Below are 22627 nucleotides of genomic sequence, written 5' to 3' on the forward strand. Positions count from 1 at the left end.
AACAGAAAGATAAATGTTTTAGGAAATACTTGTATTTCCTTTTTGAGTAGATTTCTTATTTTTGTGTTTCAAAATTAGAAATGTATATTCAGTAAAAATTTCCTTCCTTCCTCCACCCACATCTACCTAATTTTCCTCCATATAGCCAATAATGTGACCAGTCTTTGTGCAACTTCCCAAATGTATCCTCTATAAATTTGTGTGTGTATGTGTATGTATGTATATACATGTATACTATATATGTGTATATACATATATGTGTGTGGATATGTGTATATAGTATGTAATATTATATATATATATATTATATGGGCAAATATACATACAAATACACAATCATATATACAATATATGACCATGTTTATGTACATATAAATTATATTACCATTTGTATTTATGTATGTATGTTTTTACCCAAAGAATAGTGTACAAAAGACATTATTCTCTACTTTTTTCCCCTTAATGTATCCTTATGTGGGCATAAAGATCTTTCTCTCTGCTTCTTAAGGGTCTTAATATTTCTATTCATGAACATACCATAATTTATTTAACCAATCCCTCAATGATAACATCTTGGTTATACTAAAATATTTTACAATTATGGAAACGGCAATTAATTAGTTTGACCATGCATAAATTTGTACCCATAAAAATATCTGTAAGATAAGTTCCTATAAATTGAATAGCAGGGCAAAATGCAAAGTGCATCTGAAATTCTGAAGATATTGCCAAATCTCTCTCTGAGCTTACGCTAATTTATACTCCCTACAGCTCTACATGAGGATGCCTTTCTTCTCACACTCTTGTCAATAAAGTATATTAATATACTCTATCTTTGCCAGGGTAATGGTTGAAAAAATATCTCAATGAAATGTTATTCACATTTCTCTGATTTTGAGAAAAGTAGTACCTTTTTATGCAACTACTATTTGTATTTACTTTTCTGTGATTTGTATATATCTATTTATATACTTTTTTTACTTTTTATATACTATTTATATCTATTTATATACTTTTCCCATTTTTCTATTGATTTGTAGGAGATCTTTATATATTTAGGTAATCATCCATTTGACAGGTGCATCAGAATGGGGTTTAAGTAGCTGTTAGAATGTGTGACAAAAAAAAAAAAAAGCATAACTGTAAAATATCTCAAGAGGAGTGAAGACATACAACAAAAACAAAAGGCAGAAAGAATTAGAAGGAATCAGGATAACTCGGCTAAAAAGGAGAAAAGACAAAGGATTCCTGAGAGCTACAAACTTGAACTTGGAAGAGAGATATAGAGATATACTATAGAATAAGACATAAGATACATGTTTTGGTTAAGATCGGCTAAAGACCTGCAACAAACCCACAAATGCAACAAATATAGTAGCAATTCATTTCTTCCAACAAAAAAAGTATAGTAGCAATTTATTTATTCACTGGGGCAAATGGCTCTCCTCACTATGGTGATTCAAGGACACACATCCACCCCTAGGGTCTTGTCCTAGTCTGTATTCATTTGTTGAAAGAAAAGCAAGTATGGAACAGGTACACCCACATCTTAAAAGCATGGGCCTTGAAATAGTTCACATCCCCTCCACTTACATTCCATTGGTTAGAATTAGTCATAAGTCCCCACCAAGCTGGGATAGAAAGAGCCTGGCTGGGTAGCCACTTCTCCGCACCAGCTGCATTACTGGGGAGGTGGGGAACAAAGTTTCATGGACACCTCGCCACCTTCACTACAACTAGTAAGAGACACACAGGGATCGAGCTGGTACCCGAGACTCTGAGAAATGCAGACCAAGGTATTATTCATTGGGAGCAGAAGCCCTTGCCTGGCTTAGCATCCCAAGATCTAAGTGGTTAAATATTCACACCTGTTCACCTGAGCCTGCGAGCAAGGGGAAAGCTGTCTGCTGTTTTCCCTGTGATCTGCTCTGTGTCTAGAACAGTACCTGATACATTGCAGGTGCTCAATAAAGATCTTTTGAATAAAGAGTGTTACACCAAACAGAAACAGAAGCTGAGAAGGTGGACAGGTACACTGCCTAAGAGTTGTCTTTGCAGGGAGGGTCAGAAGACAGCTCACAGAAGCTCAACCCTCAAGCCTCACCTTGTTTTTCCAAATCCTTCCTTAATTCCTTAATCTTGGCCCTGGGATTTTTTTTTTTTTTTTTTTTTTAGTGGCTTTGTTCGTTTGTTTTTAGCATCAGGTACCCCATGGCCCTGGGATCTTCTTACTTGACTGGGAGGATTTCTGAGCATCCGAGCCTGGCTCCATATTTCCAAAGAAACTCAAACTGGTTTGTTATCAACCTTCCAAACTCCTACTAAAGGCTTCTCTCTAAAAGTCTTGGTTTTTAGTATGAGAAAAAGAAATAATTTTGATTATTTTTATTACTTTCCATGTGTTCAGCTACTCCTCCCAAATTTCTGTTTCTCCCCCTGTTCCTAACCTACAAAGAATGCAAGACTCAAACAGAGCATGCGATTAGGGAGTTGTCATTCCTATTTTTTCCCTACAAATATGTACTTTGGTCCCATTAAATAGTGTAACAAACTGGGGTGACTTTTTAAGCAGCGGTCAGGTTGACTTGATCTGTTCATAAGTGTTTCAGTCTTAGGATCCACAGCTACAGACACAGATTTACGACACTGGTGACTATCTGTGTGAACTGTCCCTGGCATGATGGTGTGTGTACCTCAATGTTATGGACTCCAACAGAGGGTGCCGCTGTCTTGTTTGGAGATCTGCCTCTGAATTTTTAATTTTTTAATTTAAAATGGTATGTTTTACACAGAGGAGATCATTAAAGCTGTATGAAGGAAAACACAACAAGCCCGGGCATAGCCTCTTATGGCAGAGCTGACCTATGTGGTAATTATGTTAGGGTTTCTGCAGGGGGAGGAACACACAGACACATAATCTTGGCTTCTGCTCAGTGCTCTCCTGACATGCGACAGGTAAAACTCAGAGATGATGAAGCATCGATGCTGACCAGATGGGCTGGTGGGGTCAGTCCGGCACAAAGTGGGAAGAGAGCAGCGAACATTTCGAAGAGCACGCTGTGTCCAGAGGGCGTTGGTTTTCTGAGTGTATTATCATATTTAACCACTGAAACCAACCTGGGAGGCCCTCTCCCCATTTCACAGGCCAGCAAGTGAATGTACCTGACATGAACAGCTCTACAAATATGGAGGCAAAACAGACCCACAGTTTCTTCTCAAGATGCCTCCAAACCAGCTGAATTCAGAATATTTCAGATTGGGAAAACGTAACATGACGCCGTGACCCTAGAGTATGTGACACCCCATCAGGGTCTGAGTAGAAACCCCATGATCGTCCACATGAATATTTCCACAGTAAAACATAGGAATATTCTCACTGGAAGGGCTCAGTAAAGGTTATAAATAACCTCATGTCACTTCTGGTTAAGATTTGCCACCTAATGAGACTCTATCAATCAATCGCAGGAGGGAAAAAGAAAAACAACAAACAAAACAAAACAAAAAAAAACCTGTTCTGATTTCAGAGCATTCTTGGGTTTGGAATCATAAATTTAAAATTATAGACCTTATTTGTTTTCTTTCCTATGTCATGTCCTACCTTCCTTCCTTTTTCATTCCTCTTTCCCTCTCTTCCTTCTGTCCACCGTTTAGTCCATCCACCAGTCACTAGTGTGTGTTCTGTGAGATAAAAATAGACCTTATTTCTATCAATAATCACCTCCTCTTTCATCCCAAATAAACATCAACAAACAAAAAGATTCCATAATTCCATGATCAAATGATTTGAGGAAAATTTTTTTACAGATTTTATCTTTACGTAACCTCTACACTTGACGTAGGGCTCGAACTCACAGCCCAGAGATCAAGAGTCACATGTTCCACTGACTGAGCCAACCAGGTGCTCCATGATTTGAGGACATTTTGGACAAAAATACTTCTTTACTGCATCAATTATAGGAAATCTCAATATTATAAAATGCCTTGAAATATCCACAAAAGAAGATGTGTGTATTTGACCACAGACAACCGTGGTGGGCTTTTAAAGAATTTCCTCTCTTGAAATTCCATGGTGTGAGTGCCCTGTGCACCTGGTCCTTCATTCTTCTTCCTCCATCTCCAGAACAGCATGTCCTGTGTATTAGCTTGGGAAAAATTAGCTGAGATTTCTAAGGATCCCTGTTGTAGTGCTGAAAATGAATTCTGAACTTTGTCCAAAAAGATCCCAGACTTTAGGGGATCTTTCAGTGCTAATACTAGAAGTTTCTTAATATATAATAAAGGAGAAGTTCTTCAGGGAAAAACTGATTTTGTATACTTAGATTTTACGCATCATAAATAACTCAGTGATTTTTTTTAAAAATGGTATGTCACATTTCCCTTAGCAATTTATTACCAGAGTTAGAGGAGACAAGGTGTTCTAATATGAATTCTACTAAGAAGTACAGATTCATTCAATGCTTTTAGTAAGTAATGTGTTTAAATCAACAATTCTGGGGCTTAATATCAATTGTGGGGCTCCCATATTTGGGATTATATGCAAGGAACACAGATACACCCCCACACTCACACACAGTTTAGGGAAACTCTTCATGACATAGCTAAGTTAAATTATCAAGAAGTGTAGGAAACAGAATGCTTTTTCCTAGAGAGAGAGAGAGAGAGAGAGAGAGAGAGAGAGACAGAGAGACAGCATGAGTGGGAAGGGGCAGAGAGAGAGAAGGAAAGAGAGAATCCCAAGCAGGCTCCAGGCTCAGCATGGGGCTGACACAGGGCTTGATCCCACAACCATGAGATCATGACCTGAGCTGAAATCAAGAGCAGGATGTTTAACTGACTGAGCCAACCAGGTGTCCCTGCTTTTGAAAATTTAGAAATGACTATAAAAAATAAAATATATAGCCCACCATAAAAATTCTGAAAATAGAAGAGAATAGAGGAAAAAGTGAAGTATCTGCTAAATCCACCTCCATATATGTTTTATATATTTATGTAAATATAAACGTATTTATAAATATATACATATAAATATATACTTATATTTATATGTAATGCAGTTTATGTATATATATACACATTTTATGAAAATAGGGTTTCCTATTGCTATTTATTAATTAATGTTAATATAATACATTACATACAATGACTATTATGTAATATAATAGACTGATATTAACATTATTCTATTAATAATCATACATTTTAATAATGGGATCATAATCATAATAAAAGCTACCACTAATTGAGCTCCTATGATGAGTTAAATTTACACATACTATTAATAAGCTATTTACTTAATTACCTCATTTAATTCTCATGAATCTCAGACAGATACTCTGATGGCTCAGAAAGGCAAAGTGCCTTCCTCAAGGTCACACAGCACACTGTGGAGACCACTGTTCACACTCAGTCCACTATGTAGAGCCTGCACATTCCACCACTAAGCTATTCATACTCTCCTGCAACCTGCTGTTTTCACTTAATGTATTGTACTTATATTTCTGTGTTGATAAAATGGGGCTGTGCTGGCATATTTAATAGCTGTGTTGCATTTCACTGTAATGGAGACACCCTAATTCCTTCATCTATTCCTCTATAGGCATTATTTCGGTTTTGTAAAAATCTTATCTGTTTTCGTTGTTACAGTACTATCCTAAGTGTTCCTGTACCTTTTTGTGCATTTGTCCATTTCTATAGAATTTTAAATCGCTAGGTAACAAACTACCCTAAAACATAATACCTTAGAACAGCAACAGTTTATCATTTCTCACGATTGTGTGGTTTGGCTGGGCTCAGCCCGGTGGTCCTTCTGCCCCATGAGGTGTTGGCCAGGATCGCTCATTTGGCTGCAGCCAAGGAGGTGGCTGGAGATAGAACACGTCTCATGGTTGGCATTGTCTATCAGCCAGAGCCTCTCTCTCCTAGTGGTCTCTCTGGCTGTGTAGCCTACCGTCTTTAACTGGTGGCTCAGGGTTCCAAGATGGCAAAAATGGAAGTTGCCGGACCTCTTGAGGCCTAGTCTCTGAAGTTGTATGCTTCACTTCTGCAGCATTCTGTTCGTTAAAGCAAGTCTCTAGGTGAGACCAGATAACTGATGGAGAATGGCAGATCACATTGCTACAGGGCATGTGGGACAAGAGGAGATGTTTGGGCCATCTCTGCAAACAATCTACGGATAAGTCAGAGCATGTGAAAATCATAAAGACTTTTGACAAATACTGACCCATAGAGAGATTCATCAGTAACATCCCTGCAGCAGAAAGAGTATCAATTTCTCCATTCATTGGGGTACCAGAATCTCTTTAAAATTTTATCACTCCCAGGTATCTCAAATGACAGCCCAGTGATGACTTCATTTAAAATCTTAATTTCTAGTAAAATTGGGCATCTGTTGGAATGTTCAGTGGCCACTTAAATTTCTTTTTATTGGTGTTAATTCATATTCTTTGCCATCGTAAAAATCAAAGAGTCCTAAAAAGACATGAGTCTATTTTCTTAATTTGAAAGAGAGTTTTTCATGTGCTACCAATTCTTTGTCATGTACATTACAAACTATTTTCTCAGGTTGTGTTTGGCATTCTTTATGATGTGAACACCATCTGTATCCTTTCATACCAACATCACTGCCACCTTCAGGCTCAGTGAGTCTAGATTCCTCTCTGGACCCCATGTTCTCAGACATGAGAACCCAGGGTGAATTCCTGGGCTGACCATCTGGTCTGTGCAGTATCTAAAATACTAGTTTATGAAGCTCACTCAGGGGAATGTCCTGGGTGACATATCTCACCATTTGTGGGGTCAAAAGTTCCCACTAATCATGTGGGATAGTTTTGTAGTTCAGATTGGATCTTGGAAGAGGAATAGTCAGTTTAGGGCATCTCAGTAGTTATCACAACAAACCAAGATTTCTCATTATCCCGTGGGGAACCAAATTAGGCTTGTTGCCAAGTCCCTGGAATGACAGCGTTACTGTTCTCCTCCATGCTTGTAGAGCTGTACCTGCACACCACCAGCTTCCCCTGCCCAGCATCACAACCCAGCCTCAGAAGAATGCCACTCAATGGCCAGCAGAGAAGTCATGCCTCTTAGCATGACTCTTTTCCAGGTTGGGACAGATTGAGCAGCAGCTTGACAGGCCTGGAAACTCTGCATGGTGAGCCAGGCTTCTGTGATGGGTGTTTGATGGTGAGGTTATAGTCCCCAACTTAGAAATCAAATGCTACCCTAGATATTGTTGTGAAAGTGTTTTGCTGCTGGGATTAAAAGTCTTCATCAGTTAACATTAAGTAAAGGAAGTATCTTGGATGATTTGGGTAGGGCTTGACTGGACCCATTGGAAGACTTTAAAACCAGGGCTGAGATTTCTGAAAGGGAGGGAGAGAATGAGAGGGAGAGAGAGACAGGTGGAGGGAATTCCACCTGTGGGTGACAGCTTCTGACTATGTTTGTAGAGGACCCTACTTGTGGTCTTCCATCCATTAGCGTAACCCTACGGACCTCAATTTGTTGAGCCAGCCCACGATGGTGTAAGAGTCCTCTCTGGGAGATGATCTTAGCTTACTGAACCCACCCCAGTGACCAGGATGCTTTAGCTGGTCCTGTACTTGCAGAATCCTTGGGCCTGGGCTGTGATTCGGTCCCTGGATGGAGCAGTGGAAAGAAAGCATAGAAGGGAGAGAAGAAAGGCAAGGAAGCAGGCTTTGAGGTATGGGCAAACATAAACCTGCTGTGGACTGAAGGAAAAGAGGAGGAAGGACTGGTGGACTCACTTTGGCATTTGACTGTGGCCCATACACATGGGGTGGCTGAGTACCTAAGCTGAACTGGGATTGAGGGAAGACCTTACACTAAGGCACTCCAGTACCCACCTCTGAAGTATCCCGGATCCCACACAAACCTCTAGCTGAGAATCACCACCCCCAGGCTCCTGCCAAACCTTCCCCCGTCCAGAATCAGATTTCATGCTCCAGTGTGCCATGACAGTCCCTCAGGTTTGGCCATCTGGCTTCAGTTCACCACTTCTAGACTTCCTAGAAACCTGACCGTCTCCCTTCTTCCATGTCCTACAGACACACACACGAGCATCTGTTGCATCTGGAATGTCTATGAGCCTCTGGTTATAAGCCTTCTCTTTGCTATTTGCTCTGGGTTTTTACAAGAACAAGAAATAACAACACATTTAGGAGCCTGGAAGCAATACTCCACCTCTGGGGTTTGGGATAGCACTTCCAATCTGTTCACGCTGAAGCAAAGAAGGTTGACCAATACAACCTTGACTTTTCCTTTCCTTGACTTTTCCTTTCCTCCCAAATACCAAGAAATGCAAGGATTTCAGCCAGAACACAGTATTAGAAGGCAATGATCTTTTTTCTGCAGCTTTGTTTTCAATTACATTGGACGTCCATCCATCCAATCCTGTTGATACCAAAGGGACAGACACCCACCCTGTCTTTCTCTCCTCACAGAGGCTGCCCCAGCCAAGGCTCCCGAGTTTTTCTTGCATCTTCCACTTTGGCCCCTCTAGTCTGTTCCAAGCAGTAGCCTGAGGAGTCTTTTTAGAATGCTGGTCATTGCTACCCTCAGCCCCCAACCCCAAACATACACACCAACTCAGTGTAATAACCATGGAGCATGCCACGTGCTGAAGTAGGGGAACCAGCAGTGAACAGAAGAATGCAGTCTTGTCCTTCCAGAACTCATCACTTAGGAGGGCATCGGACATGGAAGCTGAAGGTTACAGACAGTTGTTATCAGTCCTGTATTTCCCACTGAGTCCTGAAGTCTAACCCCTCACTGGGTGTTTTGTGACTTGGCCCTAGTGGGCTCAGCGGATACCCCACACTTGGCACAGCCTCACCTTGCTGGGCCCCTGCTGGCCCCCAACATGGTGACAACATTCTCATCTTACAGTCCTGAGCATGCGGTGCTCCATGCGATTGGACAACTCTGCAGTTACTTTTCTAGTGAGTTCTGATGTCCCACCTCAGGAGTCTTCCTAGAGACTTGAAGGACTGGGAAGAAACACCTCTGGATCCATTTTCCTGTAAGATCTGGGCCCATGATCTTTTAGCTATGGGACAGTGGAAATCCTTAGACAGTGCTGGGGGTGGGCTGGGGAAAGAGTGAGAAGGGAGGGGAAATAAGAGAGAAGGAGGGAGAAGAGAGTGTGAAGGGGAGAGGGAAGCGGGCTCTGGAGCTGGCATGGTTGGTGACCCCCCATCCCTATCTTCTATTTCACAACTGTTATTGAGCACCTGGTGAGAGCCATGAAATGGTCCCTGCCATCTGTAGGCTGACAGACTACAGGGAGGTGACAGATTTTCCATCAACCTCGTATCCCCCTCCCAGTCAGGCCCTGGGGCCCAAGCTCACCAACTGGATTTTGGAGGTGAGGCTTTGGTTTTTTATTTTTTATTTTTTACTTTATTTTTGTATTTTTCTCCCACAGGACTATGTTAGCCATCTCTGGTACAAAGGAAGAAGAAACAGTCATGATATGCAATAAAGTCAGATAGTCAACACATTTTACTGAATCATTTCCTGAAAAAAAAAAAAGTATATATATGGCATACTTTACATACAGTAAAACCTTTTGCAATATACAGTTCTATGAATCTTACCAAATGCCTACACTTCTGTAACTCCTTCCACACTCAAGATATAGAACAGCCCCTCACCCCAAAACATTCCCACGTGCTACCCCTTTGTGGGGAACTCCTCCCCCAACCTCCCCCCACCAAATACCCCCTCCTGGAAAGCACTGATGTTTCCTTTCCCCGTGGCTTTGCCTTCTCAAAATTTTCATGTAAGTGGAGTCTCACGGTAATTATATTAAACAGTCATTATTAATTTATTGCTTGACCCAATTCTATAGTAATTGTTTCCCACTGTTTTTGTTGCATTTTCTTTGATCACTTCTGCATCAGACAATGATGTAACAGCACATTTAGAGAGAACAGAAAATAGGCTTTCCTTGGTGTCACAACGTGTTACTGGAAATAGCACACTGTGGGGGCAGAGCTTCTTGCCTCAGGGAATATCCTGGGAGATGGAGCTCCTTGACCTTGGAGGACTGTGGTCTTGGTAGCACTGGTCCAACTCAGTGATACCCATCCTCCCCTCCTCCCTTGCCCCACTTAACAGTTGCTGTGGGTGTCAGAGACAGCCTGCCCACCCCATGGCAGTAATGGTGGGACCACCAGGTATGGGGAGGTGACCCTTAAGCTCACCCTTGTTCCCTCCAGGAATGGCCAGGTTGCTGCTTCCCTGCCTGGGCTTCACCCTTGGAGGGGAGCCTGTGCATGTGAGGGGCGTAAGCTGAACTGTCTTCGACTTTCTCTCAGGATAGCAGGGTTTCCAGGAAACAGCAATTCCCCCAAGCTTCAAAAGATGACGAGCATTTCTCTTCACAACTTTGACACTTGGACACAAAGGTGGCACATCAGGCCATTCTGTGTGTGCCCTCTCTGTCCTTCTGAGACATCTCTGTCAGCCCTCACAGAGGATGAAAAAGTACAACTCGAATTAGTAGATTCTGAACTAGAGATTTTTGTTACAAGGCAGAAGAGAAGGACGTTCAACCCAAGTGCTTGAACGAATATTCTGAATTACCTGTATTTTGGCATTCCCCCTTTACCACATGGATGATGGCTAATTACAGAGATTGCTTCAAATATGTCTTATCTATTCAGACTTCCCCTTCTGAAAAACCTCACTTTTAATTGAATTGCCTTGAATTTGTAGGTCTGGCTTTGGCTTGTCTCCCCTGATAAGCCCTGCGACAGGGTATTTCTCAGATGGCAGGGACTGTTATAACTCACACTTCTGCACCTTTACAGGATGAAGCTTTCTTTGCGATCAGATGTACTCTCAGCCACTTGTCATCCCCCACACCCAGGAGCCGATCGTCTGTCACTGATACCAGGAAATTTAATGAAAATAAATGAAGTTCTTTGAGTTCCCTGGACAGCATCCATTTTAAGAGGAAGACAGATACCAGCCCAGTCATTGTGGGCTGACTGGAGAGGTAAGATGTTGAAGTAAGCAACTATTAAATGTTCATTCCATTTCTTGAGGATTTCATTCTGATAATTAGAGAAGTATGAGCCCCAGAGCCAGGAGGCTTGTTGTATGCCAGCAGAGCGATTTCTTGGGACCCTGGACTCTTTGGCCAGTTCTCTTTAAGAACTTGCCTGCATAACTCCTTCACACCCGATGTGTCCACTCCTGGTATGGGTGAGCAGGAAAGCTCAAATGGGAAGACGAGCCTTGGATTCCGTGGCTTGGCAGAACAGCCCTCCACGTGAGAAAAGCAGTTGTGCAAAAAGACCAAGCAGAGACTGGGAAAAACGAGACCGAGGCAACACTTCCAACGCCTTTGCTCACAGGATGTTAAACGTCTTCAGGAAATATCTGTTCCCAAATTCTGAAGTTCACAACAGCCAAGAAAATAGCCGTTTCAGGTCTTTGAAGGTTAATGTCATGGCCCAGTGCCAGGAATGTTATGGCTGATCTTGCCTCTCATGGGGATAAACACAGAGAAGTAATTTCTTAGGTGAGTAGCACGACGGATCACTCAGGCAGAAGGGATGAGGCTGCCCACCTTGAGTGCAGAGAATAGAGGTGATTCCACACAGGTTCATAAGGGCCCTATTGTGACACCACTGCATTTAATCAACAGCATGTAAATTCAGGGTCCCCAGGCCCTTGACCATAGAGCTCACTTCCCTGCTAGATGCTCTAGAAACATCCTTGTGTATGTCTGCAAGCCCTATTGAGATTGTAGTTCAGCCTTCCAGGACCCTGGGATTGGAGCAGATCCTTCCAAAATGACTTTCTTTGTCATGTAAGGGAAGAATAAGAGAAAGAGCAACTATCATTTTGGTGCAGGGAGGGGTGTCCTAGGATGCTTTGGCCCCTTGTCTTTTTAAAGCAGTCTTTCAACACTTCTTTCCATTTCAGGAAAAGTAGCCTATGGCAAAGGCAGATGCGGCAGGAGATGCTTGAGGTATCATTTCCCATGTGACGGGCATTGCATTGTGCAGGTGCCACATGGCTGCAGCCGCTTTGAGAGACAAGAGTGTCCAGTCTTTTGGGCTTCAACCTGATAAATGTTTGGAATAAATTTTACCTTTGCAGGTGAGCTCCTAGAGGACACAGCCCATGCAGATTAACTCCCAGACTAGAGTGTCCTGTGTCCAGCAATTGGCATACGCGGCATCCAAAGGATGTCCAGTGATGGGTTATGGTAGGGGACAGGGGGCCTGGCTTCCAGATTGTTCCCTGCAAATTGATTGATAGCTGATGAGTGTTAGGTCCAGGCTTCAACTGGAGCAAAAGCTCAGTGTGCCAGTTAGTGAACACATATCTCCCAGCTCAAAACCTGCCCCTCTCTGCTCTGGGATGCAGGGACTGGGACTCTGCAGATCTTATTTCTGCTCTGCCAGCTGCTCCCAGTTACGCTCGGCCAAGATAGGGCCCTAGAGGGAGACAAGCAAGGCTAGGGGAGCAAGAAGGGATGTGTTTCTTTTGCTTTCTGTTTCTGTGAACATCATCTCTACAACACTTCCTGTCTGCTTCCTCTTCCTGATTAGACGACTTCCTGTTCCCATCAGCATCACCCTAGCTACACGTCTCCCCTCCAGGAGCAGCAGCTGAATCCAGTGTGCAGTTTTCCCAACATTTGCCGACAAGCCTCACTACACCCTGGCCCGTAGAGACGCCAGCACCTCGTCCTCAGAAGCCCGGGTCCCAGCCCCACAGGATCCTCCCCGCCTGCCCGCCCCCCCCCCCCCAGACACCAGTACCAGTGCCAGTGCCCCTTCCCTTTGGGCTGTCAGTTTCAACTCTGTGGCGACCTTTCCTCCAAGCTTCTAAGTTTTAATAATTCTAATCTTCTCATGTTCTCCCCAGTACTCTGGATGGCAGCTGTTTCCTGTGGTTACTACCTCTGCCATACCTTGGAGTTTTCTGTTTTTCACCTTCTACATTAACTATAGTTGTTTTAAATTCTCTTTATGAAAATAAATGGTGCGATCCCTATCGTGACTGATGCACTCAGCATTTTCCTCTCATCCGGGCAGTGGTAGGACGTTGAGGCTCAGGTCAGTGACTTGGATAAGCCATCACCTCCTTCCAGATGTTTTGCCTTTGGTAAATTAAGAGATGGATTTAAATCAGAGATTTCAGGGGCACCTGGGTGGCTCAGTCGATTAAGCATCTGACGTTGGCTCAGGTCATGATCTCACAGCTTGTGGGTTTGAGCCCCACGTCGGGCTCTGAGATGACAGCTTGAAGCCTGGAGCCTGCCTCAGATTCTCTGACTCCCTCTCTCTCTGCCCCTCCCCTGCTCATGCTCTCTCTCTCTCTCTCTCTTTCTCTCAAAACTCAATCAGAGATTGCAAATGGTAACCATGGGCAGAGTGCCACCTGCAGGTGGGTCGGGCTTGCCCGGCTCCCACATGTGCACTTTTGCAGCATGCCCTCATTTCCCTTTGGTGGAGGATGTCCTCTCCATCCACATGTGTATTGTGTGTCTAACTCCTGAGCGGATCTTGGATCCAGATTGTTTCCAAGGCTCCTTCCGGCTCTGACATCCTTTTGTCTCCACCCAGGTGGAGTGGTGTTGCTGGGAGCTTGGAGAATGTCCCAAAGGTGGTACAACTCAATTGATGCAATTTCGGTTCCGTTGCAGGCACAGGAAGAAAATGCGAGAAATAACGGGCCCCCTCTGTTGGGGCCGCTCTGAGCAACCTAGACCTCCCTGGAGGCATTAAAAGTATGCTAAAGTTGTGTTCTGCAGGGCCGGCTTGGATTATCACCTATTCCTCATCCACAAGATGCCGCCTTACTGGCAGACTTTCCAGAACAGATGGAGACTTTCCTTCTATGCTTTGAATGCTTTGCTTGGCTTAAGGACACAACAAGAGGCTTGGACGCTGGTAGCAGCGTATTCATGGTTTTTTTGGGAAACTAGCAGAGCTCCTGCCATCCCCAAGGGTATCTGAGGCTCTCAGGAGCCCCACACAGCTCACTGAGGTCATAGCCACATGTGCAAAGAGGTGACACAGAAAGCTGGCGTGGCACTCAGTAGAAGCACCAGGAACCTGACTTTACCTGATGCCAAAAAGAAGTATCATGTGCAGCCAGAGGGCCCTAGGTGGCCTGCCCTATCTTTCCTCTTGCTTTTAACTTCAATAAATTCGTCCCTGAAAAAAGCTACCTAGGGAGATTGTCTTCGAAGTGTCCCCACCCCCAACAAAATGAACTCTTGCCTCGGCATGTACGTCCCCTTTCTGACTCTGAGAGAGGAGGCCTTTGAGCCAGAAGCATAGCAGAGGGGAATCGGCAGCGTGGGCCTGGCTGTTTGTGATACGCAAGGCCAGGTGTATCCCCCTCTCAGGCTGAACACAACCTGTCATCCTTCACTTCTGCTGCACCTTCTCCTCACCTGACATGTGTCTTGGCCCCCATGGCCTCTTCCTTTTGTGGGAAGCTTTCAGTGACCACAGCCACAGCCAGTGGTAGCCTGTCCCCTATTAGTCATGTTGTCATCGTTGGGGGGCCCAAGGAGGACTCCTTCTGTGTACACCCAGCAGAGAAGCTAGCTCACCAAATGGCCTCGTGAATTAATGTATGAAGAGCAATGGCCCTTTTGAATGGTAGCACTGAATTCATACAAAGTGGACCAGGCTGAAATTTTGGGGAGACCCTGTGTTAGGGATGTTAGTCTCTGAGCCACCTGATCCACAGAAACTGACCTGCTTTATTGAACCACATTCTCAGGCTGGCTGAGAGGTTTTTGCTTTCTTTTCCAGCCAAGGGGCTTCTCTGTACCGGGATGGGTTACAGGCTGTTTATTTAATCTGAAAGCAATTTTTTTCTTTCATGGGGGAGGCTGGGATGCTTATGCTCAGCCTCAAAAGGTGGGCAGAGGAGTTGATGTCCACTTAGGGCTGCGGATCATGGTGCCCCAGCCTTAAGGAGGACACGGTGTCCTTGTGCAACTGCTGGTCTAAGTCATAGACCAAACCCCATAACCTCATAGTTTCTTGATAGCTATGTCTGCATGGGGCTCCTTATTCTTCTGTTTACAAAGCAAGGATTAGGTGGGAGGCCCAAAGACAAGACATGAACTTTACTTGGGTTTGCTGGCTACTGTAGTATGGGACTTTGGACACACCCGGCAAGACATCTGAGGGTCTGGTGAGATCATGCCTCTCTAAGGCAAAAGCCCCTGAAATCTCAGAATCTGAAACACACACACCTAAGGTCAAGATGACAAGAGCAGAACTTCCGGCCTTTAGATGGCACAGGACAGTACTCTCACTCAGATCTTATCCCTTCATTGTTAATATTGGATCAGGAAGTTTGCTTCTCTTTATTATGTGTGATTTTAAAGGATGAGCCCTACTTGCCATGTGCTCTTCCCCCAGGGGAACATCCTTCCAAAACAGTGGTGGCTGATGGGAAACGTGATCTCATTTACAAAATTTCAGCCAGCAACCTCTCAGGTGCTCATTCCTCTGGCCTCTTTCTCTCCAACCTGTCATGTCTACGGCCATACCACCCTGAATGTACCTGATCTCGTCTGATCTTGGAAGCTAAGCAGGGTCAGGCCTGTTCCCGGTTGGATGGGAGTCCAACCTGTCACTGTCCCTGATGCTCTCTTCATGTTATAGCGATGAGCATTTTCCCTCTTGCACACATGCGCTTTCCTCGATTTGGGGCAATCCCTTTGCCTCCTTGGCACTCATTTCTCCTCACTGCTCAGGTCTTAGCTCAGGGAAACTGCAGAGCCTCCCAGATGAAATCATTTCTCTGGTACGTTCTCCCCTGGCGCCATCTACTCTTGTTCCATATCATTTATCACAATTTGCAGTCACGTGATTGGGCAAGCATTGGTGGGTCGCTGAGTGGAATGAGAGTTCCCTGAGGGCGGGTCCATGGCCATACAGCTCACCTCAGTGTGGGGGCCCCAGTCCCATGCTAGGACATGAAAGACGCTCATGAGTATGTGGTGAATGGTGTGTGGGATGCCAACGATGAGCAGGTCAGTGCTCTCACAACCAGGAATGAGCAGAACACAACCAGTTGCTCTACCTTCTCTGTGCCTTGTTCTCTCTCAGCCAGGATCTCAATACTTAACATGTGGCCAGTGGACTCACATGAAAGGCCACAGTTCGGTCTGATCCTTCCTTCAACCTTCCCCATGGCAGGAAGGGGCTGGCGGTGTGGCTGTGACACGTACACAGCTGGCTTTAAGTAGGGCAAGCATCATCCATACTTTATGAACTTACTGAGGCTCATCTCACCGTGTTTGTCCATCCTTTCTCCCAAACCCTCACGGGGTACAGAACAAGAGAGGGGCCAGTGGGGTGCACAAAGCAGGGAGAGGAATGGCTTACACAGGAAATGAATGAGGTAGGACTAGGCGGCGGTGTGAGTAGTGGGGCTGGGCCAGCTGGCACCGGTTTCCTGATCAGACACGCGCGTACGTGCAACAGACAGAGAGGCTGCTGGACAGCAACCTCTTCAGACGCATCCTCCACTCTAGAACACTCTGCGCTTCAGAATCCAAGGGGAGCACTGCACTCTTTGGCCTTGAGTTCTTTACGGAAAAAAGAAATCTATACATGGGTATATTTAGGCTGCGGCCCTTGTACCAGAAGGCAAAGAAAATCCTTTATAATGTAAACATGACTTTCCCCATCTGCTTATAAAGGATAAACAGGGTTTTAATATCACTCTGCAATCAAAGAATTGCACCCTCTGTGAATTGACTTTACTTATTACATTCATTAAAATTAGGGCTTAAAACACCAACCAAAAAGAGTCATTTATAACGGCAAGCCACACACCCCCATTCCTCCAGCCACCCCTCACCGCCCCCCCACCCCGCCCCACATACACCATAGCTTCTGGCTTGTTTTCAGGAGAAAAGCTAACAGAATTTAGAATCTATAAAAGTGCAAATATTAAAGATGCTCTTAATCACCGCCAACTGCTATGATTGTTCACTGTGATCCTCTCCTCTAAGATATTCCCTGGCAGCTTTGGAAAAGCAGCTGCGATCTTTCTCCCTTCCTCCCTCCTTCCTTTCCTTCCTCCTGGCTGAAAAGGAAGAAGGAGCCTCAGGAATAGCAGACCCTCAGGCTGTAATTTAGTGAGAGGCTCTCAGGCACAACTTTAAGTGCTACTGGAAACATTTCTGCAAATATTAACTGTGCATAAGGATTCACAACACTTTGAGGAAAATAACTCCTCTTTCAAGCAGTGAAGATATTTAACTATATTTTTCACATGTTTTTTTTTTTCCCTACCTGGACTTAAGTTCTAGACAAAGGTTTCTCTCTTTCAGGTGACCTGCCTTAATGGTACCGAACAGCTTTGTATGCTAACCCTTTGGGGCTTTTGCATTCTGCTGATGCATTTCCCTCTGTGCATTGCCAATTTTATACCTAGTGCACTTCCCCATTTTCAATGCAGAAAGAAAGATGGTTTGTGCATCTTTTTGCAAACACATCTATTTCTCCCTGAATGGGGAAGATTCTGCCTTTCCAGCAATGGAGAAGGAGCAAAATCAAATTGATGAACCTCAAATTCCGACAGAAGAATCAGTTTTTGGAGAGGTAATCCCCAGGTTAAAAAAAAAACACTTTATTATTTAACTTTCACATTAAGGGGTACCAAATGAGCATAGTCAAAGAAAGAACATTTTATATTTAGTCATTTTCCAAGAGATGCACAAAAGGGAGAAACCTCTAGAAAGGCAGTGCAGTAAGAGACAGTGCCAGAGCATAGGGCACAGAATTCTACAGTGATAAATGCATGCAGATTGCTATTTGCAGGGAACAAGGATAAACTCGCATCCTTGAACCCCTTCAGTTCAGCCAAATGTCTTTCTGTCTTTCCTACCATTTCAAAATGTAGCTGGGTTCTTCTGGGTTCCCAGATGGACAAGCCTTCTGAAGGTAACAGCCTGGCCACCACCACCATCACCTCAGATAACTCCCAGGTACCACTGTAGGATCCATTTGAAATATGACGCTTTAGAAATTTATAACAACCGGTGGATTTGTTTCAACTCAGAAACAATTCTGTATGTGCAAAATTCAAAATTTCAGCACCAGAGAGTCGTTACCCATGTAATTATCATCAGAAAAAAACACTCTGAACAAAAGGAAAAAAGTCGACAACCGGGTCCTCTTCTTGCACGTAGCAAGAGGCATGCCATTAAAAGGTGGGACAGACAGGGCTTAATCTGCCAAGAATGAGTCCCCCTAGATTAATGGTCTTTAATTAGTTTCCCCAAAACATAACTCACCTGTCATGATAATTTAAGTAAAACTGAAGCAGTTGATTTTGCCATGGATTTATTTTACAGACATTTCTTATTCCTCTTCTTCAAAATGAAAACAAACAAAAACAAACAAAAAAACCCACTTACCCAGTAACAGAGTCCAGCCTGAACTACTCTTGCATGGGTGTGTAGGAATATGGGAAGACAAGGGCCTCACGTGGGAGAAATGTTCAACCCTGGACTAATGACCCCTCAAGGCATCATTCTAGGCGTTTGTGAAGGAGCATATTTAAAACCTCTCTCCAACACTACTGATCGGAAAGCAGGATGTCACTGAAAATTCTCTCATGACCATCTTGAATTGTTACCTAAGTTCCCTCTGAGGAGATGAGGCCTGCTTGGGGTAGGCTCGGCATAACAACGAGCCACGTCACAACAGAAGCCTGCTCTCTACCCCAGAGGGCACGTCTGAGGAAGCGATGGGGCATGCGTCGGATTGCGCACTGGGGGAGGTGGATCTGAACCTCATCTTTGAAACTCGCACCCAGAACACCAATGTGCCCCGGCTCTGAGGCGAGGGACTGCAGCCTTGCAGGAGCTACATATCTGAGCTCACAGATGCTCTAAGCTGTGAAACTTCTGGCTCCTTCTGCCCAGACTGCCGAGCATGTGCTGGCCAGAGCACGAAGTGGGTGGACAGAGCCAAGTGGATAACTGGGTCTTTCTACATACAGATGTGCACAGAAGTGGCCTTGGGGCCTGGGTACCCAGTTCATGAGTCTCCAGGCATCTCCACATTATGGGCCCGAGAATCTTCTAGATGCCCATCATTTGGAAGCCAGCATGACTTAGCTATTCCCTATGCACAAGCCCAAATTAGTCAAGACGGCGAGGCCTGGGTGGGATCCCAGCCGAAGGCGCCTACCCTACTTGTGAGTATAAACAAGCTTGGTGTACACATTTTACTATGTAAGCAAGACCTAGGACACTCTAGGTCCTAGGTCCTAAAGAATCCTAAGTTCCTTAGATTTGTCCAACTGACTACAGGAATATTTAGAAGTTGATGGCACCTCAATCTGAATTGATAAAACGGTCATTTTAGCACAACTTTATTTGAGGCACTCGAAGTAAAAAAATCGGTATCTGCTAATTTTCTTTTACTGCTCTGAATCAGTCTAAATTAACAAAGCTTCAATTCTGTCATCCTGACTCTGACATCTGTTTTGTCTACACTCCAGAAACTCCATTATTTGTTTAGGTGAGACTTTTCATTGGCTTTTCAACATTCCCTCATGTTTTATTCAGGTCAAGCTGCCTTTGGGTCTGGTTAGAAGTTTGTATTTCACATCCGCACACCAGGGGCTTACCTGGCCCATCCATCAGGAGTAGTTATCCCCCTGCTTGTGACCACGGCTAAAACAGGAAAGAGAGACTATCCTGTGCAACAGCTTGTTTTCAGATGGGGAGACTGAGGCTCAGAGAGGTGAAATGACCCACAAACACTACAGCCAGCTTTAGCCAGAGCCAGCTAGCGCTTGAACTTCAAACTCAATACTGATTACTTAAGATGAGGATTGGAATCAAAGGGTCTTCTGGCTCCTGTACGGCTCACAAACACGGGTCTATTTATTCTCGCCAGGTTATTATCGTATCCTGTGTCACTTCAGTGAAACGCTTGCCATGAGCCTGGCCTCAGAGACAGGTCCAAAAGGGCAAGGGACAGATTATCTGGTCAGCTGAAGAAAACCATTTAGTTTACTCTGCAAACGAGGGACAATCTGTAGTGCTTTGGCTCCTTTTAGATGAATGACCTATGGTTAATTATTATCTCCCAGCTTTATCCTTAAATCTGCAGGTTTAAATTCTCTGGTAGTAATTGTCTCTGAACTATGCCTGTAATCACTGCTGGAGACAAAAAGCAAGTCTTTCTGTAGCAATTTTTAAATGTCCTCATTTTTGTCATATTAAACTATGATATCTAATTAGTGTAATAATAGTTTTCCCCCTTATTGGGATAATTGCATCTTTAAACATATTTTTCAGGTTGGAGGGCTCAGTTGCACAGGTATATTGTAGAAGACTGAATGCAAACACATTTTGTTACCCCATTCATTCGTGGCTTCAAATGTTACTCTAACAGCATCTTCTGCAACACAAATGCTAAATTATACATTACCGATCTTTCCAAACACATTAGATAAATTTTTAAACAGACCAGTAGGGATGATCATGTCGCAAACTTAAAATAAACGGTGCTACAGGATAGGTTCTACAACTTCATTTAATATTGATAGCAGCTCAATTTAAATTTTGAAATAGCAAATACCTTTAATAAATTTGGCGTGGATGATTATATATTTTGATACAACTACTGTACAGGCGTGTGTACATATATAAATCTATAGGTAGAATTATATACATTTCAGTATATGCCACATATTTTTCCACTTACATTTTTCTTCTTAGTAAAACAAAGCAGTTTTATTGTACATGGATGTGCAATGCTACATTAAGTCCTGAGTAATTTTAAGGGATCATTAATAAACTACTGCAAATTCTAGTCTTTCAGCCAAAGATCCAGTAGATTCTGTAACAAAAACGTGAAAAAAAATTTAAAAATATGCATTCAGCTAAGCGCTTATTTTGTGCTTAGCGGAGACAGCTCAAGAATGCACAGTAGCCATTTACGTTTAGGAAAATTTCCTCAGATATTCAAGATTAAACATATATCCTGTTTGTATGGATTTACAGATGTTTTAAGTGATGTCGCCTACATCTAATTTGTCAGGCATGGAAGATTCCAGTCATGATTGGACCATAAATCCCTTTTGCAGAATATGAAATTCTGTGTAAACATCAGTGGTCAGGTATCGTACAAAAGTTCTGACTCAAATGAGGGGAAACAGAAAAAATACAATGAAATCATTTAAAATGCTTCTCGTGGGATACAGCCAGCCATATGGAAGGCATATAAAAAATAAGATATATTTTGGTGGAAGAGGAAACCAGATGAAAGTCATTTCAGGTAGGTCTGGTAAGCCGCACACCCAGTTTGGGAGGTCCCAGGTTGGCGTGGCTCAGGGAGGCCCAAGGTAAGCCGGCCACGTCCATTTTGCCACAGGGGACGGCCTCCCGCTGTGAGGAGGAGGGAGCACTATGGGGGAAAAGGCCACGTTCAACGGCAATGGAACAGTAGCAGCTGCCCGTCAGGGTCACCACCAGCGAAGTGAAACATGCCAGTCCAAAGTCAGGCACCCGGGAGGCCCTGGCGGGGCGGCCCAGGCCAGCTGCTGCACGTCTGGCTGCCACAGGAGGAGGCAGGCCCAGAAGGAGTGTGGGAGGCTGCCGCACGCCGGGAGGGCCACGTGGACGAGAAGGCACTGCATCGGTGGTTCCTCCGTCACCCCCAGCTCTACCCCGTCCCGTGGCTGCTGTAGTCAAAGACCCCTTTCTTGAAGAACGGCGAGAACTCACAGATGGTGTGTTTGGAAAGAGTCAGCCCCACTTTGTCGATGTGTAGGGGAGACGTCGCGGACTGCAGCATCACGCTGAAAAAGTCCCTGAGGTATTTCTGAGGAAGAGACAGGAGACAAAACGTGGTTAGACGTCGTCGTGGGGTGGAGTCAAGGAGAGAGAAGAAATCCCAGAAACAACTTGCCACCCACTTTGGAAGAGCTGTTGCTGCCATTGGAAACAGCACATGGGAATCTGTGTGTCCTTGGCCTTCACCAGACCAACCCAAGGGAATAGAGTCACCACATCCATTACGCGTGTGGCTCTGCTCTCTGGCTCAGGGCAACATGGCCTCAGGTCTACCTGCGGACAATGCCCAGAGAAATGCCAATGTGGTGCCAGGATGGGGGGTGGGGAAGTGGTCTGCTTGCCAACAATAGTGGCATCAGTTAATATCCTATTTTTTTAACAGGTCGTTTTCCCCCAACTTACTTGTTAAATAGAAAGCCAATTAAAGGGAGGGGGGAAAAAGGCTAGCCATCTGTAGAATGCTAAATGTGCTGCTCACTAGCATTTTTAAACAGCACTGTAACTGTCTGATTTGGATCCTTTAAAGGAAAAGAAATGCTGGGGACAAGCGGGTCAGTTCCAAGTACTAATATTTACGAGTCATTTTGCAAAACCCATAATCATCAATGAAAAGAAATTCTGACTAAGATTAATTGCTCTGAACCCCCTGCTCTGCCCCTCCCCACGGCTGCACGTGTTTGTCACAGCAGTCGCCGCCTTTTCTGGCACCGAGCAAGCAAAGCATGTCTGGGATGAGGATCCGAGATGCCAGGGATGGAATGAGACGTGGGTGCAGGCAGGATGTAT

At 44.3% G+C, this 22627-nt stretch overlaps 1 protein-coding gene across 6 annotated transcripts in view; it reads right to left on the reverse strand.

The window, feature by feature from the left end:
* Positions 1-20561: 20561 nt before the first annotated feature.
* The window catches only part of KIF16B (kinesin family member 16B), a 287157-nt gene continuing 285091 nt past the window's right edge, over positions 20562-22627 (reverse strand). For all 6 annotated transcript variants that reach the window (XM_053200271.1, XM_027069539.2, XM_053200272.1 and 3 more), the window contains one exon: positions 20562-21869. In XM_053200271.1, the coding sequence (XP_053056246.1) occupies positions 21711-21869 (159 nt within the window). In that variant the 3' untranslated portion in view covers positions 20562-21710. The remainder of the gene's footprint in view (positions 21870-22627) is intronic.

This window comes from Acinonyx jubatus, chromosome A3 (genome assembly GCF_027475565.1).
Source record: "Acinonyx jubatus isolate Ajub_Pintada_27869175 chromosome A3, VMU_Ajub_asm_v1.0, whole genome shotgun sequence".
Classification (NCBI taxonomy): domain Eukaryota; kingdom Metazoa; phylum Chordata; class Mammalia; order Carnivora; family Felidae; genus Acinonyx; species Acinonyx jubatus.